The sequence below is a fragment of the Cantharellus anzutake genome, assembly GCF_015039405.1.
Source record: "Cantharellus anzutake strain C23 chromosome Unknown EI90scaffold_58, whole genome shotgun sequence".
NCBI classification, from domain to species: domain Eukaryota; kingdom Fungi; phylum Basidiomycota; class Agaricomycetes; order Cantharellales; family Hydnaceae; genus Cantharellus; species Cantharellus anzutake.
The window spans coordinates 35,878-53,647 of NW_024067008.1; the positions used below are offsets into that span (position 1 = coordinate 35,878).

General features: G+C 49.7%; 2 protein-coding genes across 2 annotated transcripts; both read right to left on the bottom strand.

The window, feature by feature from the left end:
- Positions 1 to 5,875: 5,875 nt before the first annotated feature.
- EI90DRAFT_3129489 (uncharacterized protein) lies at positions 5,876 to 6,532 on the bottom strand (the record flags this gene model as incomplete). Its single annotated transcript, XM_039064204.1, has 2 exons — positions 5,876 to 6,451; positions 6,518 to 6,532. 2 exons carry the CDS (start codon positions 6,530 to 6,532, stop codon positions 5,876 to 5,878), a joined length of 591 nt encoding a protein of 196 aa, XP_038911787.1.
- A 222-nt stretch (positions 6,533 to 6,754) lies between these two features.
- EI90DRAFT_3129490 (uncharacterized protein) lies at positions 6,755 to 7,191 on the bottom strand (the record flags this gene model as incomplete). The annotated part of the gene is made up of 2 exons (XM_039064205.1): positions 6,755 to 7,063; positions 7,120 to 7,191. 2 exons carry the CDS (start codon positions 7,189 to 7,191, stop codon positions 6,755 to 6,757), a joined length of 381 nt encoding a protein of 126 aa, XP_038911788.1.
- Between the last annotated feature and the right edge of the window lie 10,579 nt (positions 7,192 to 17,770).

A 17,770-nucleotide genomic window follows, 5' to 3' on the forward strand; every position in this document is an offset into this window, starting at 1 on the left:
TTCGTTAAGTTCCTTTACGCTTTAGATCGGAGCTGCAGGTTGGCGATGGAGGCCAGGGCACGCTTGAAGGGTAAAAAAATGCACCACCAGAACATGCATAAACCTGCAATACATGCAGATTACACTGGAGACACATTATCAGAGCGCCTAACAAAGCTTCCAGTCCCAAGGTTCTTAATAACGCCAGCAATCAATGCAGAAACAAGTGAAAAGATGGCAATTACCGAAGCCTCACCTTGGTGGGATGCTATGAATGTGGCGGACGAATTGGTAGATGAGACGGATTTGGAAGCGATTCGGAAAATTGAAGAGCAAGAAGCTCAGCTTATTGCCAGTCCTGATACTAGTTAAATACCGGCCCAAAAACTGCTGTAAAGTACCAATATGCAGTAGTACAACTGTCCGGATATTCCGGAAACTGTACTTCGTCAGTTAAGGTGGTATGTAAGTAGTACATGCCAGTTAGGATAGTAGCATGCCTCTAGGTAGCCAAAAAAAAGAGGTTACATGACTCTAGGCTGAGGTTTATGGTGATACACAGAAGCGTGTTGTTGAACATAAAATCAAGCCTCAATATAAACAAACAACAACATGTCAAAAATGAATTGAATATTATATCGCAAACACCACAAGATCAGTACATATATAATCCTATATGCCTTGTCCATGCTAAAAGATCATAATCTAAGTCATTAGCCCCAAAGTTTCGAAAATCCTGACTTACAGGATCAACGGTGATGGTTACCCAGAGGTTGACGCCTTCAACCTCAACCTCCAGTCATGCAAGATGGCTCTTTATGTTATCCAATGCAATTATTGTCAATGCTCCCTCATTCCACCACTTTCTGGCTTGCCATAGTTTAATGTGAACATCTTTTTCGCTATGAAATGGGTCATGAGTGATAGAGGAATACATAAATGAAGTAATGGCATACAATGGCGTCCAAACTGTGGGTCGCTGTGGCCTGTATGGAAGGAACCATTTAGCAAGCCCGAAGGATACCCTTTTCCCCCCAAGGCCTAGGTCCTCATCAAATGATAAGACTTGAGTAAGTTCCCCGCAATAATGCTCACCTTGAAGTTCTACCTCAACCAGCGAACTTCGAGGATTCTTTGCTGACTGCGATGCAAGATATCTTCTTGATCTGACAATGGTGTAGTGATGATTCCAGCAAGAGGTCGGTAGTTGTGTACTATTGGGGTGAGGGTTCGCTGCAGTGTACTGATGTAGCCGTAGGGCCGAATTTCGACGTTGAAGATGTCCAATAATAGAGATGGACTCTGAGATCGATAGATCGACCTTTGTCTTTGGAGCAGGACCCAACATGACCATCTGGAGTGGTACTTCCTCTGACATCGAGAATTGAGTTGGTCAAGCGGGTGATGAATTGGCAGTGCATGAGCTCTTACCGTCTATTCCACTATCTTCGAGTTCCCTTGCTAATGCTTGCACAGTGCCACGATCATCGTGGGTGGCATTCATGAATAGCAATGCAGCCGACCGCTCAACTTGGTTGGATGACTGGGATGCTTCGTTGAGCTTAAGGAAGTTTTCAGCCTGGCCATCCCAAGGACATATGTATATGCCACACATACTATTCGCGACACCTGAGTTGCATGGTGAAACTCACGAAAGAATGATGCCTCCAAATGTCCACAGCCATGATTATTCGACTTGTAACTTTTGAGGACCTTATTGAGACGCTCAAAGAGGAAAGTCCAGAAGCCGTATACAGGACCGAAGTCACGGATGAACTCTGCTGTGTGGACGGCATAATGATGGTTTGGCTTGATTATGTCGGGGCCAAAGATCTGTTGCATGAAGTGGGATCTTGTGTTCAGATTGCACGAGAGATCACCTACCTCCAGAACGCCTTTGAAATAATTGAGCATGTACCTTTTGCCTTCAACAATTTGTCCCTCAGTTATTCTGCGAGACAACCAACATTTGAGAGCCATCATGAGATTGAAAAAGTTTGCCGGCTCGTCAGGATGTAGATTTGAGGGCAAGTTGCCTGCCGCTGCCACAGGAAATTTTTTCTTTGAGCAGCCACGGGATTTTCCTGAATTTGTAGAGCTGGAGGCTATGGGAAACACTGAGGCTGCCTTGCGCAATGAAGGCTCATGGGATTTAGTAACAGCAGGCTAATCAGGGGGAAGGGTATATTCAGAGATGTAAGTTTGGCACATACCGAAGAGTCTGGCACCATTTCCTTCAATAATTTTGCATGAGCTCGTCTCTCTTTTGCATCCTTCTTCTCCTGAGCCTTCTTGGCAAGACGTCCATTGATTAGGTCATGACAGGCCTCTCGTGCCCGGTTGGTCTCTGTTGGCAGATGGGTGTTCCATATCAAAGGGACCTAGACAAAAGAGTATTGGGGGAGAATATTCTAAGGGGCATAGTAGAGACTTACAGTAACTGTTAGAATGGGCGGATTCAGATGACTCCGGAGTGGAATCGGAGACTTAGCGTGGAAGGACCTCGGCCTCAGTGACTCAGGCAGAGCGCTGTGCCATTGCTGGTTGTCCTGGGGGTCCCTAATTTCGGATCTAGCAGAGGGAAAGTCTCTTGGGGGCATTTCAGGTCGATTTCGGACTGAGGTTACAAGTTACTATGTACATTGTATATAAGGAGGGGTCCGGAATCAAAAGGAGCAAGGGTACTCTGAAAGGAGACAAAGGGAGCTGAAAGGAGGGACAACACCGAGGGTCAAGGGTTTGACTCAATGGTGTTTCCCAAAGGAGGAATGAAGGGCCAAGGCCCAAGGAGGAAGGAAGGAGGATGGGAGTGGGGAATGGCCAGCTGACTGAATAGAAAGGAAGCAGCAGCCCAAATAGGAATGAGGGAGTATAGCGGAATTGAATGGAGCAATGCAATAGTTGCAAGGTCCGACATAAGTCCGGAAAGTCCGAACTCGGAAGTTAAACTCCGGAATATTGGGAAATGTAATTAAATGGAATGAGCTAACCAATACAATGGGTATAAGTGGAGGTGGGGTCAAAGTCCGAGGTCGGAGCTAAGACCGGAGGTTCTGGAGATGGAGATGTGAACGGGATTCCGGAGCGGAGGTCCGGAGCCGGGAGTATAGGTGTTGCGTACTCGTCTGGAAGGTGTCAAGGTTGAGGTTGGACCCGGGATGTTCCAGAGTCGGACCAAAGGTGGTGTCGGAGCCGGAGGTGGGATAACCCCTCAGGAGTCAGCAAGGAGAAGGTGACGGAAGGGAAGTAGGGCTCCGGAATCAGTTTCGGAGTTCCGGGAGCCCGGAGCGGAGGCCGGGATTGTATGGATATGACAGTAACTGGACCAAAGATCGTCACCATGAGCATCCACTGGTCTGCAGTCAGTGAGCCCCCTGCTGGCTCCCCAACAGCGGTCGGCAGCGTAGCCATGTGCCCTGGTACTGTGAACTGAGCTAGCCCAGATGTGATGGGACATTGAAAAGGTTGCATGCATACCTTCGAAAGAAGGGTATGAAGTTGGCCAAGCTCATGCTTTGGCCGGATGATGTTTTGAGCGACCCATATATGATAGAAATGGTTCTTACTAAGACCTAAATCATATACAATCAGTGTGAAGGGGTCACTGGTACTGCTTCATATCGTACCAAGAATAAGATTATGCATTGGGTCAATGACTACCATCCTGCACAAGTTGAAATAAGGGAGATGCGACAGCTCTGTCCACCGATTAGAGTGTTGCATGGCATGTTTTTCTTTCAAAGCTCTTGTCAGGGGATCTCGATATATCTCTCCCATTCTGCAATGCTCCTCATTAGAACAACAAGGACAACCTAGAGAGTAATTTCAGGCAAATAGATGAGTCATGTCTTGTGTCACGTACCTCTGACAAGAAGAGCCTCTAACTCATGCTTCTGAGACAACGTCACCCAGCAGCGAGTGCAGAACATGGTGTGGCTATGAGAGCCAAATCCTCCGAGCTTATGTGCTGTGGGAGCATTGCAAACGACACACAGTAGCACAGCGTGGACACGCCTCCCTTCAGGACACTTGCTAGTTTTGACTATAATTCCTTCGTCCCACAGGTGCAGAAGATCGTTGACTAACGGCCTCATATACCATTGCACCTGATCAGGGCTTGGCTCCTTGGGACCAGGAATGATGCCCGTAAGAAAAAGATTGGATGTTTTGTATCTGTTGAATCCTTAAAGACCGATTGGAAGTGATAGTAATGATAATACTCATTTGATATGAGGAGGGAGATTTGCTATACATAGTGAAATGGGCCCTGATGAGTGGGAGGCAGACTGCTGAGATCGATGATATGTGTTAGAACATGCGGATTCGGACGACTCCGGAATGGAATCGGAGACTTAGCATGGAAGGACCTTGGCCTCAGCGACTCAGGCGGAGCGCTGTGCCATTGCTGGTTGTCCTAGGGGTCCCTAATTTCGGATCTAGCAGAGGGAAAGTCTCTTGGGGGGAATTCAAGTCAATTTCGGACTGAGGTTACAAGTTACTAGGTACATTGTATATAAGGAGGGGTCCGGAATCAAAAGGAACAAGGGTAGGACAAAAGGAGACAAAGGGAGATGGAAAGAGGAACAACACCGAGGGTCAAGTGTTTGACTCAATGGTGTTTCCCAAAGGAGGAATGAAGGGCCAAGGCCCAAGGAGGAAGGAAGGAGGTTGGGAGTGGGGAATGGCTAGCTGACTGAATAGAAAGGAAGCAGCAGCCCAAATAGGAATGAGGGAGAATAGCGGAATTGAAATGGACAATGCAATAGTTGCAAGGTCCGGAGTAAGTCCGGAAAGTCCGAACTCGGAGGTTAAACTCCGGAATATTGGCAAACGTAATTAAATGGAATGAGCTAACCAATACAATGGGTATAAGCGGAGGTGGGGTCAAAGTCCAAGGTCGGAGCTAAGACCGGAGGTTCCGGAGACGAGATGTGAACGGGATACCAGAGCGGAGGTCCAGAGTCGGGAGCATAGGTTTTGCGTACTCGTCTGGAAGGTGTCGAGGTTGGGGTCGGACCCGGAATGTTCCGGAGTCGGACCGAAGGTGGTGTCCGAGCCGGAGGTGGGATAACCTCTTGGGAGTCGGCAAGGAGGAGGTGACGGAAGGGAAGTAGGACTCCGGAAGTCGGAGTTCGGAGTTCCGGGAGCCCGGAGCGGAGGTCAGGATTGTATGGATATGACAATATGAGAACCTAACATGTTATGGTTCAACCCAACCCCTAAGGAGAAAGAAAATACTTACCAATCAGCACCAAGTGTGAGTCCGATGCAAAGCTCTCCATTTGGGCCCATCTCATGATCTTCAGGTTCATTGCGAAAAAAACAAGGATCCGTCGGTGCCGAGAAGCGAACAGGCCATGCAGCCATCAAAAATATCTTGATATATCCCGAGCTCCGGATGCCGATCAGGTAATCTGTGCCATTGATCAAGAAGATCCTCTGTCCCGGGCTCTTGCAGTAAGTCATGAAGCTGCTCGCTGACAAGCTTGAAAGCAAAGCACATCTTTGGATCGTGTGCCTTTGTGTTCCTCTCTTTCACATGAGTATTCTCATTCTCATCATGTCCAAACAAAGGGGTGGTCCCATTGCTCTGAGTGCATTTGGTGCAGAGGGCTGGTGTGGTGTCAAGCGCCAGGTACACTTCTTGGCACGTAGGACAGACAGGGAGAACCTGAAATGAAGGTTCAATGGACATGTGTGAATGGACAGTCATTAAGGTCATGGCAGAGACTGTGGAAGGATCCAGATAAAAGTTCGCAGCACTGAGGATGAGTTGAACTACAGATAAAATGGCCCCTATCACTCAAAATGACACATGATGGTAGGCATGCAGCCAGGTGGCCATAAGATAAAGAATTCGGATGGGTGCAAGATGATGTGTTGCAGAATAAGGTATTCAGGGTTGCGTGTCAGTGTGAGAGAGGAAAGGGTCCGGGGAGTTCTCATCCACACCACCAGATTGAGAGACACAGTGGATTAGTGGTATAGAAGGGAAAGTAGATGATGGTGCTGCCGGAAGGGCGGTCGAGTCGTCCAGAGGTGCAGACCCAGAATTGAACGGAATATTACTGGAGTTAGACTCCTCATCGCTAGATGGTTGGGATCCTGTTTCCTCTTCAGCTGAAGCCTCATCGCTGGGCTGGATGGTGTTGGAATGTGGAGGGGAATCGTTATTGCACTCATTAATAAATCCAGGCAATGGCGGTGCCAAAAATACGTCAGGCTCCGGGCAGCTGCCAATAGGATTAGGTTGTTGGGGAAATGAGCCACTTTCAGAGTTGTCAAATATTTGCCCAGCATTATCAATATCTGAGCCAGTAGCCGAGATCGGTGAGGCAGACACTGGCACCCTTAAGACATCTGAGGCGTAGCGCTGGTAACTGGTGTGTCGCTTTTGAGCATTCTGATGATCGTTCCATGTCTTAATGTGGAGCACTTGGCCCTCGTTGCCACATTTAGTACAGAAACACATCTGTAGAGATTTGGAAATTAATGTTATCAATTCCGCAGCACAAACTAGCCAGTGACAGACTATTACCTTGCTTTTGGGCATTATGGATCCTGTGAGGGTGCTGGAAATTCAGACCACAGCGATCAGAACTCAGTCAGAATTCGGAGATTGACTGCTGGTTCAAGGTAGGCAGGACTCCAGCCTCTATGACTTTGTAATATTTTCGAGGACTTCGCAGACATCGAATTTTCTCGGCAACATCCGCTCAGGCCTTGTGGCCATTTTGGAACTCAGAATTGGCATGTACATACAACCGGCAAACTATTAATGTGCTTGAGGGGGACTGGCTAGAGACGTGTGAGCCTCTGAAAACATCCTTTCAAATGCTAAACAAAGGCTCATCCCCCTAATGAATACTCCAGCATTGTCTGAAACATGATGTTTCGGATCCAGACATGCCATGCGCGGCCCCAACGACATCACATCGAGACTGTCCCAAGGGCCTGATGGATCCAAGATGGGGACGTGTCGGTCTCTGGGGAGGATGAGTTGACGCTGGTATGCAGGGTTGGCTTGCACAGCTACAAGGTGTTCTTGAAGGTGATCACACAGCGCTTGAAACAGGTTGTCCATCTGAAAAAGGGAAATCAGCATGACGCTCACAACTAAATGTAGATTTGTATGCTCACCAGTATGTCATAAGATAAAAATGCCCAATCTCCAGTGGGGAACCCTCCATATTCGGCAGTTTCGTGTGCCATATGAAGCCCTATTGCCCAGGGAACAACCTCAAACCCGACGGTCTCCCAGTAAGACTCAGTGCCATCCCTTGCTAAGATCCACCACTCCTGAGAAACCCATGGAGGAGCATCCGCCTCTGAGGTGCCCACCCAGCGCTGATGAGGCAACTCTGGGCTCACGTGTTGGTTGACTGTTTGTGGAATGCTGTCACAAAGAGGTAATGGCTCAAGGAACGATTTGAAGTGGATTACAATGACCGGCCTCAGCACCTACAATGCTCTTCACTCCTTTGAACTTGAGATTGATCCATCAATGCACCTGAGGATAGAAGTGTTTCACCTTACATGATTTTATTACGATACTATCCTTCAGACATTGTCCAGTAGACTGACAAATGGCGAGGACATGTCGTTTCCAATTAACTGGGAGATTGACGCACAAACATCCCTGGAGCTGATAAGATCGAAATAAACATTAAATCTTCTACCTACTTACCGGGTGCGCTTTCTATTGATACCTAGACACAAGCCCTTGTGCATTTCGGAATGACATGTCAGTTACAAGTATGGATTGCTGTGGCAGTGCCTGCGATTAGAACCAGTTACTGAAGCGCATTGAGAAGAACACGCACGATTAGGTTGTTTTGTTTTGAAAGGGCAGGGTGAAGTAGTGTCGATCGTCCTCCCATGGTGGATGAGCCCCATCAAGCGTCAATGGTGGATGCGGTCGAGAAAGTAAAATCGATAATGCCATCATTAAATATGTGAACAGGCCTGAGCTATACTTGATGCAGGATAGAACATGGATTTCACGGAAATGAGGAATATGGCAGAGGATAGTGCAGGCATGTGCACACCCCTGTTGTATTCTGGGGAAATCCTTAGTTGTGATTTTGCACGGCTTGTAAGTTCAACTCGCACCCGCTCAGAGGCCTGGGATTTCTCAGGGAATAGCTCAGGATAACACTGATTCTGTATTATTCAGCATCGAAATTGTACACAGGATAATTTTGCTCTAAACGCAGTGAATGTGCTTGTTGTTGGCCCCTGACAATGCGTGACTTCAATCAAGTTCTCATGCGAACTTGTTGAATGACTCGACACATCCTCTTGATGTCGTTGAGATACAACACCAGGAGCATGTCTAACGCTCCTGCCAACACAGCTGGCCCCTTCACTGGCCATAGGGTGGAAGATGACACCACCTCAAGTGATGGTGGTGATCTGGGCCTGCAAGGGCCCAGCAACGCATCTCAGACGTGTTGAATCTATATGAGGGACATTGACCAAGTCACAATGTCTGAAGCCCTCGTAGCTGAGACTCTCGCAGCATATGTCCCAATGCGCATGTTGCATCCTCCATCCCCAACCCACTCCCTCGTGTCTGAAATGGTGCGAGTATTACGAGATCATGTCGACCAAGTCGATGAAGACATCGCTGACTTAAGGGGCAATGTCCGTAACATGAATACCCAGATCTCTGGGAATAGCGATAACATCGCTCGTTTAGATCGCAACATCATTAAGGTGGAAGAAAGACTAAACGAGAAACTAAACGAGATTCTCCTCACGCTCTCTTGGTGCGACAAGCCAAAGCCACCTGCAGCAACGGTGGAAAACCCACCTGAAAACCCACCTGCAAACCCATCAACCGATGGGGATCCCATCATTGTCTCTGAGCAGACGAAAAAACCCACTGTTGAGGCGCAGGTGCCCCAAGAGGTCCCTGTAGTCCCCATTAATCAAACGGGTCACCAATCATTAAACTCGCTGTTGAGGTGCAAGCACCCCAAGAGGTCCCTGTAGCCCCCGTTAATCAAACAGGTCAACCAATCATTGGGGTCCCAGTATTTGAAGGGATCCCCACTGCCACTGCTGTCATCACAGAGGCAGCAAGTTCACACCCATCCATCAAGGTACAAGAACCCGATGGATGATTTGTTCCCATCTTTAGTGGAACTAAGCCACCTACCCCGTTGATGGTGCCAGTAACCACTGACGCCAAGGGGAAAGGTAGGTGTCAGGGCACACCCACTTGACCCGCCTCCACCTGGGCCCACCTCACCCGGTTCCCCTTCTCCCACCCTGCACCCCTCCTTCATACCCCTTCCCCCTCTATCCCTCTCCCACTTCCACTTCTATTTCTATTTCCATTTCTATTTCTATTTCTACTTCACATGGACGACCTTTCCCTTATATCCATGTATTATTGACCCGCCCACGACACACACACGACATGCCTAGCCCCGGACGACCCCGGACGGCTCTAGGGCGCAACCTAGTGCGCGCGCGTGCAGCATACACCCTCGGGATCCCCCATGGGGACACCCGGGTGACTGCAGCTGTATGCGGGGTGACGTGGCGGACCTCATGTGACCCAAGCCGCATGTATATAAACACACCTGGGGTGGGAACCGAAGAAGTAACCTTCTTCTCAACATTCCCACTTCAGGTAAGTAGCATAGTTCCCCTTTTAATAATAACTCAACATTCCCACTTCAGTCTAAGTGGCCAGGGATCACCGTCCCACATCGGGGCTGCCAGTACGCACGCCCGATCCACCCCCCATGAGGTCCTCAGCACCGGACGCTACGCCCAGACCGCCTCGACCCCGGACGCGACCCTGACAGTAGGGAGATCGACCCAGGACCACTGGCTGGATCATCAACTGTGGGGGAGAGTGGAATTTCTCCACTCCATTTCAGGCCAGGCTTTGTGCCCACGCCATTCATTCTGTCATCGCAACCCATGAACAGTGGGGTGAAAATACCATGCATTGATGTTACTCAAACACGTAATCTCCCTCCCGACTACAGGAGAAAGAAAACAGTGCCAATGAAGGCCACTGTGGAGACAATACAGGAGGAGGATGATGACATGGAAGTTGTCAATGTTCCGTACGATTATCACACACGGAAAAAGCACCCGATCTACATCCAGGATCGTGTAGATGACATTGGCAGACAGCCTGCCAAGGTCAGACCAATCTTTGCTGAGTGTAGTCTCAGCGAATCCACTTTCGACTTTAACGCCCATTGTCATATCCGTGCATACCTGATCCTGACCCGACTCCCGGACCTCCTCCTTCACCACCTCCGGAGTCCTACCCTACCGCTGTCCATTCCGATATTCACCTTCAGTCCTGGCACCACACCTCCTCTTACCTCCCATGCCACCTCCACTCCTCCTTCCCTCTCCTCCCCTATCTCCGTCCGCTCCGATACTCACCTCGGACCAAATACCACCCCCCTCACCACCCTCCTACTACTCCTCCTACTCCTCCGCTCCTCCCTCACAACACCTCCACCCTTCCGTCATCCTCCTATGCTTCTCCTGTCTGCTCCGATACTCACCTTCGGACCTGACAACTCTCCTTTCCGCCACTCCTTCCCTCTTCCCTTTCTCCTCTCTCTTCCCTCTGGTACTCTTCTGCCAACCTCCCGCCAAGTTATGACCTTCCACCGCTGTCCTGTACTTCTTACTCAGGCACTGCTCGTACCTTTGCTCCAAGCCTCTGTCATAGTCCCTACCTCGGACTTTGACTCCACCTTGGTCTTAGTCCATTGCATTGGTGACCTCATACTACGTAAACACCATTGCCAATATTCCTCGGACTTTCAACCCCACCTCCATAAGCTCCATAAGCTCGTAAGCTCCGAGCTCCACGGATCATCTTCGGCACTTTTGCCACTTGTAATGTATTCCTCGTGTTTCCCCCTCATCCCTACCTGGACTGCTGCTTCTTCCCATTCTAGCCAGTTAGTCATCATCCCCACTTCTCCTCATCCTCCTGCCCCTCTGGGCCTCGCCCTCCTTACCTCCTTTCGGACATATCACAGGTTCTGCCTTATGACCTTCGGTACCGCTCTGCTTCTGTCATCCCTTTGTTCCCGTTCGGACGCCTTCGTTCCGATTCGGATCCCCTTTGTTTCCTTGTGCTTTCGCCCCCTCCACTATATATATTGGCGCTTGTACATACTCGTTTTGGGCTCAGTCCAAAATCGACCTGAAATGCCCCCTAGAGACTTCCTGCTCGCCTACTGTGAAATTAAGGACCAAATGGACAAACAGCAATGGCACAGCACTCTGCTTGAGTCGCTGAGGCCGAGGTCCTTCCACGCTAAGTCTCCAATTCCACTCCGGAGTTGTCTGAATCCGCCTGTTTCTAACACCCATCTGGATACAGACGCGGCATTCATATACAACATGGGTTGTGGGGCAAATGGTGAAAACCCCGAAAGACTGTCCCATGGCACAGCACTCAGACGGGTGCTGGATAATTACCACCATTTCTCACAACCACCTGCGGCTCCGGAAGGGAGCAAGAGGCATGTAGACCAAGTTAGGTCTAACTCAGGAAGAAGGCCCTGCTGTCCGAGTGGGGGTGGTGATGATGAGGATGGTGGTGAGGGTGGCTCATCCTGGCCCAACCCACCATTCCCTGACCCATTTGGCACCGAGATAAAACAGGAGCCTTCATCTAATTTTCCAAACCGCTCGTCTGTACGACCCGGTTTGTTTGACTCAACCATGTGTTCATACGCAGCACCTGTGGCACAAATAGTGCCTGACCCATCTGAGTTCATGGCTCAGCTTTTTGAATCTGCACACCGAAGTGTAGGAGTTCGAATCCTGCAGCCACTGCCTGCAGATGTCCATCCAGAGCTGCTCAAAAAGATGCAGGGACTAACTCCGACCATTAAATGGTCTGGAGAAAATTGTCATATCCATCCCCAGCCATCGACTTCCACTCCCTCTGATCCCTCCAGTCTACCTCCGCTCCTTCTTCACTAACCTCGGAGCTCCCATATTCCGCAATCACCTCGGTACCCCTCGATGGTCACCACCCCCTCCTTTCAATTTATTACCTACGCCTCCCTAAGTACAGAGCCCCGAAGGCTTCCAGACAGCTCCGATGTCCGCTAGCACACTCCTGCCTCCGCTGGGCAATACATTCACTTGCCCTGCAAGCCCACCTTCGGGCCTATCCCTCCTTTCGGTTTCTGGGTTATTGCCTACCATTCCGTTAACCCTGTAACCCAACTTGTCGGTAATATTCAATCGGCTAATGTCTAACCCTGTTAGCTCGGCTCCGCCATTTGCGGGCCCACCCTTGTTGTAACTATATATATACTCAACTTGTACATAGGTTACACCTCAGTAATAAAATCGACTAGAGTTTACCCCCCTTCAGTTCTGGTTGCCAGTTCAGTAAGTTAGGGCATGGACATGTTACTTGGCACAGCGCTCCTGGCATAAGTTGCTGAGGCTGAAGCCCTCCACCACGGAGACATTCCCTCATCTTGACCTGGTCTCTGACAGTATTTTATTACTCCCTGACTAGTACATGTCTTTTATGGCACCAAAAGCCCCTTGCACTCGTTCGCAACTATGCACATTAGTTCCCAACTCTGCCTCACCATCCCCAGAACCCTCACAGCCTGGTCCTAGTCGATTGGCGAGAAACCCAGTTGAGTTTTGTAGCTTTTCTAATCTAGAAACCCCTCTCCCATCGACTCCGATCATGCGTCCCATTAGGAATCGATCACCAGTTGCAGATTCCGACTTCGGAGACACCACGGAACAACCCATAGACCCCGTTCACTTCTTTGGACTCGGTTCCGAGGTCCCCAACTTCATCGACCCTCCTCCAGCTGATCCTCCCATCCCCACTGTCCCAACCACCGACGATGCCGAACCCATCCCCAACGTGGCTATTGCACAACTAGCCCAAGCCATTGCCAGCTTGGCTCGTCACACTGGACATCCACCACGTCCACCATCCTCCGCTCTCCGGACCAAGGTCTGTGAGCCTGAACAGTTCGACAGGAAAGATCCCGGAGAACTCCGAGTATTTCTGGTCCAATGCAAACTCAATTTCCGGGACCGTCCCCTCGCTTTTGCTAGCGACCGTGCTAAAATCATCTTCGCACAGTCCTACCTCAAGGGAATGGCCCTTGATTGGTTCGAGCTGGATCTATTATTTGATCAAAATTCTATGCTCCGTCCACAATGGATGAATAACTATCAAGAGTTTGTCAACGAACTTCAAACCAACTTCGGTCCTCATGATCCTGTGGGCGATGCCGAAGTTCAACTAATGACCCTGGACATGAAGGATGGGCACCACATCAATAAGTATGTCGTTGAGTTCAACTGACATGCCTCTCAACTTCATGGTTATGGAGAAGCCATGCTTCGTCGTTTTTTCTATAACAGATTGCTGGAACGTATCAAGGATGATATTGCCAGAGTAGGTAAACCTTCTACTCTTTCGGAGCTTCACACCTTGTCACAAACTTTCGATGCACACTATTGGGAGCGTAAATCTGGAGTTATATGTCACGTAAAACCCTCCTCCTCTAACGTTTTCAACAAGTCCACTGCCGCTTCTCGCCCTGACCCCATCCCTTCCTCCTCCTCTTTCAACTCCGCTTCCGGTAGCAAGCCTCCGAAGGACAATAAGAAGTCCGAGGCCAGCTCCGCTAAACCGGACCTTTCATCTAAACTCGGAGACAATGGCAAGCTCACGCTGAAAGAGGGCTCGTGGCTCTCTATGCCGACCAAGCTCGTGGGGCCAAACTCTCCAAAACCTCTACTTTCTCTCTTGACTTCGCTATGCTCGATCCTGAAACTCCGTGGTGGGTTCTCCGGGATTTCCGCAAGGTCCGGGCTCAGCGTCCACTACTCACTCGTTGTGAGCTAGATCACTGCCCTTATTCCTACTGTTGAAATTCCACACACTCACACCCTCTCTAGCGCGTCCTAGCACCTTAGAGAAAATGGGGGAGGGGAGAACTTCTATTCCAAAATCCGGTATGTACAGGATATAAGGAACAATTATTTTTAGAAATAATAGATGGGGAATATTGATGCCATATGGCACCTGCATACCTTATTAGGCGAAATAATAAAAAGGGTAACAGTATCAATAAAAGAATATCAATCAATAACTGAAATGATGGCAAAATATGAAAATATAAGAAAATAAGCGATTTCTCAATGGATTTGCGGAATTAAGAGCCTAAATTGAAAATGTAGCCGGAGATAACTCTCACACAGCCAATAAGCATTTCTACCAATTTATTAGACGCCGTGGGAACGAGTGAGGCTGGAATTCTGGGTTGCCGCTTGAGATTCCCACGCCCGCACATGCCCGTGCCTAACTTGCCCAACATGGAACTCCGTCAAATCTCCTCCGATTGGGACGTTCTTGATATCGTCAGAACCGTACGAATTAGGACTATTTTTGGGTACCAAATTCATATCGAGTTGTCGCGTGAATGGAAGTGGTTTCTGAATGTTGGAAGCGGGTATCTGAGCCGGCTCTGTGCGTGGGCGATTATCCCGCCTACAACGCCACAAGAGCGTAAGCGTCGTCTCGACAAGAAACTTTGTATGTTCTGTGGTCAGTCTGGCCACATGGTCAAGGACTGTCCCAAGTCTTCTTCTCGCGCATCTAAGGCCCATTCAGCCCAGACCGAGGAGCAAGGATCCGCTTCCGCAGAAGCAAAAAATTAGTCCGCACCCCCATGGACTCTGCACGGACCAGGGGTTGTGATTCTTCTCTCCGTGCACTCAAAGAAGTGCATTTAAACGCGTCTTCCATCTCCGACTTATCCTCCCTCCATATTCCCATTTCTTTTTCTCTTTCAAATGGGCTATCTTCTCCTCTCAATGTTGACCCTTTGTCAGGGGACAACTCCTGGGTCCCCATGACCCTCCCCTATGGCCCACAGCCTCAAGTCCAGCTAGCCCAATCCAGGGCACAATCCTACTGTGGGTCAGAGATGTTATATATAAGAGAGGCAAGTATATACAACTTGCCTACTGTGGGTCAGAGATGAGAAGGAAGTTAACTTCTCATCTTCCCACAGTGGCCACAATACATCGAAAACTTCCGGAGATATCCGGAAGTCACATGAGACCCGAGACCCGAGGTCCGGGCCATCCGGCTGCACTGAGCATCCGGCACAGGGTGGGCACGGGGAGTGCAACAGCCAGGTGCAGTCACGGGTGCAGGTGCGAGTGCGGGTGTGGATGCGGGTATGGGCTAGGTCAGGGTGTATGCCCTGACACCCTTCGGTTAATGTTCTTCCCGTTGTAGATAGTGTTGCTGATGTACCACTCTCTCCTCCACCCCCTCCGACTACTTCTGTAGATCGATCCACCTCTCTCCATTTCTCTTCTTTCTTTTCTCCTGTCCCTTCTCCTCCGTCCAATGATAGGACACACAATAAACTTTTCCGCTCCTATGAGAACGTACCCGCACTCATAGACTCTGGGTCTTCGGACTGCTTCATCGATGACACATTCATAAAGAAGTTGGCCTTGAAGACATATCAGATTAAATTCCTACAACTACACCTATTTAACAGTAGCACCAACTCAATCATAACCCATGCCATTGATATTCCCCTCCACTTCGCTTCCGGAAACATCACCCCCATGACTTTCTTTGTCACATCACTGGATGGATCATGTTCCCTAGTCCTAGGACACAACTGGCTTACCCGCTACAATCCGTTGATTGACTGGGTCTCAAGCAGTATTACGTTCCAAACTTCCGAACCTACCAAGACAGTTACTCCGAGCTCTCCCCCATCGTCTCTGGCACCACTGCCGTCATCCGACATCCAACCATCTGATGTTCCGCCAGCACCTCAGTCACAGGCTCCCACTCCTCCGTTACCATCTATCAAGTTTGTCAGCTGTTCCGCATTCATGAAGGCTTGTTGACTTGAAGGATCGGTATCCTTCAGCCTAACCATCCCTTCCGAGGACAGCTGCTTGAGGGCTGCCTCATCCCACACCGATTCTGTTGACCTCTCGGCTGTTCCGAAGGAGTATCACGAGTTCGCGGATGTGTTCAGTAAGAGCAAAGCCTTGACACTGGCACCGCACCGTGAGCATGACCTGAAGATCAACCTTGAGGAAGGCACTTCACCACCCTTGGGTACTATGTACTCTCTCTCTACTTCGGAACTTGAGGCTCTCCAGGCATTCTTAGACAAACACCTAGCCTCCGGGTTCATTCGTCCCGCTACTTCCGCTCACGCAGCACCGGTCCTCTTCGTCCGCAAGAAGGACGGATCCCTCCGTCTTTGCATTGACTTCTGAGGGCTGAACAAGATCACCAAAAAGGATCGCTACCTACTCCCCCGCATCTCCGACCTCCTTGACGCACCTAGCTGTGCCACAGTCTACACCAGACTCGACCTCTGGCATGCTTACCACCTGGTTCGCATTGCAGCAGGCAATGAATGGAAGACTTCCTTCTGCACATGCTATGGTTCCTATGAGTGGCTTGTCATGCCATTCGGTCTCACGAATGCACCCGCGGCCTTCCAGCGATTCGTCAACACAATCTTTGCCAACCTCTTGGATGTTTCTGTGGTAGTCTACCTAGACGACATCCTTACCTACTTGGAAGACATGGCTTCACATCAGGAGCATGTCCGAGAGGTTCTTAGGAGACTCCGCAAACATGGCCTATATGCCAATCTGAAGAAATGCGAATTTCATATGGATACTACGGAATATCTCGGATACTGCCTTTCTCCCTCCGGACTCACCATGTCCATCGAGAAGGTTAAAGCCGTCCAAGATTGGCCCGAGCCCCATAAAGTCAAGGATGTCCAGTCCTTCCTCGGCTTCGCTAACCTCTATCGGCGTTTCATCCACCAATACTCCGACATTGTGGTCCCCTTGATGCGCCTTACGTGTAAAGGAGCCCCCTGGTTATTCTCTGATGACTGTCGCTCTGCTTTCAACACCTTGAAAGAAGCCTTCACTTCTGCTCCTATCCTGACACATTGGGTACCCGACGCCCCCCTCATTGTAGAAACTGACGCCTCCGATTATGCGATCTCCGGAATCCTGTCCATCCGTTGTGATGACAGAGAGATTCACCCCGTCGCTTTCCGCTCAAGAACACTCTCGGTGCCGGAGCTCAATTATGACACCCATGATAAGGAACTGCTCACCATCCATGATGCGTTCCGATCGTGGCGTCACTACCTTGAAGGTTCAGGAACTCCAATCAACATCGTCACCGACCACAAGAACCTCGAGTATTTTTCCACCACCAAACTCTTGACCTGGTGGCAAGCCCGCTGGTCAGAGTTCCTCTCCCAGTTCCACATGACTGTCTGATTCCGTCCCGGAAGACTCGGAGTAAAACCAGATGCATTGACTAGATGCTGGGACGTCTATCCCAAAGAAGGGGATATAGACTACGCTCGCATCAACCCACAGAACTTCCGACCGGTCTTCACTTCAGAGCAGCTCACTGCGTCCTTACGAGCCACGTTCCTAGCTGCCACAGTAATCCGAGCAGCCATACTCGTCGACACAGAGGCTCTCCATCGAGACATTCTAGCCTCCCTCTCCTCCGATATCACAATCTCTTCTCATCTCGCTTCCCCCAACTCCCACTGGTCCGCTGATGCCGAAGGCCTGTTAAGGCTAGACAACCGCATTTACATTCCGGATTCCAATGATCTCCGTCTCCGCGTTTTGCAAGACAAACACGACCACCAACTTTCCAGACACTTCAGTCAAAACCGGACTCTGGATTTAGTACGTTGTGAGTATACCT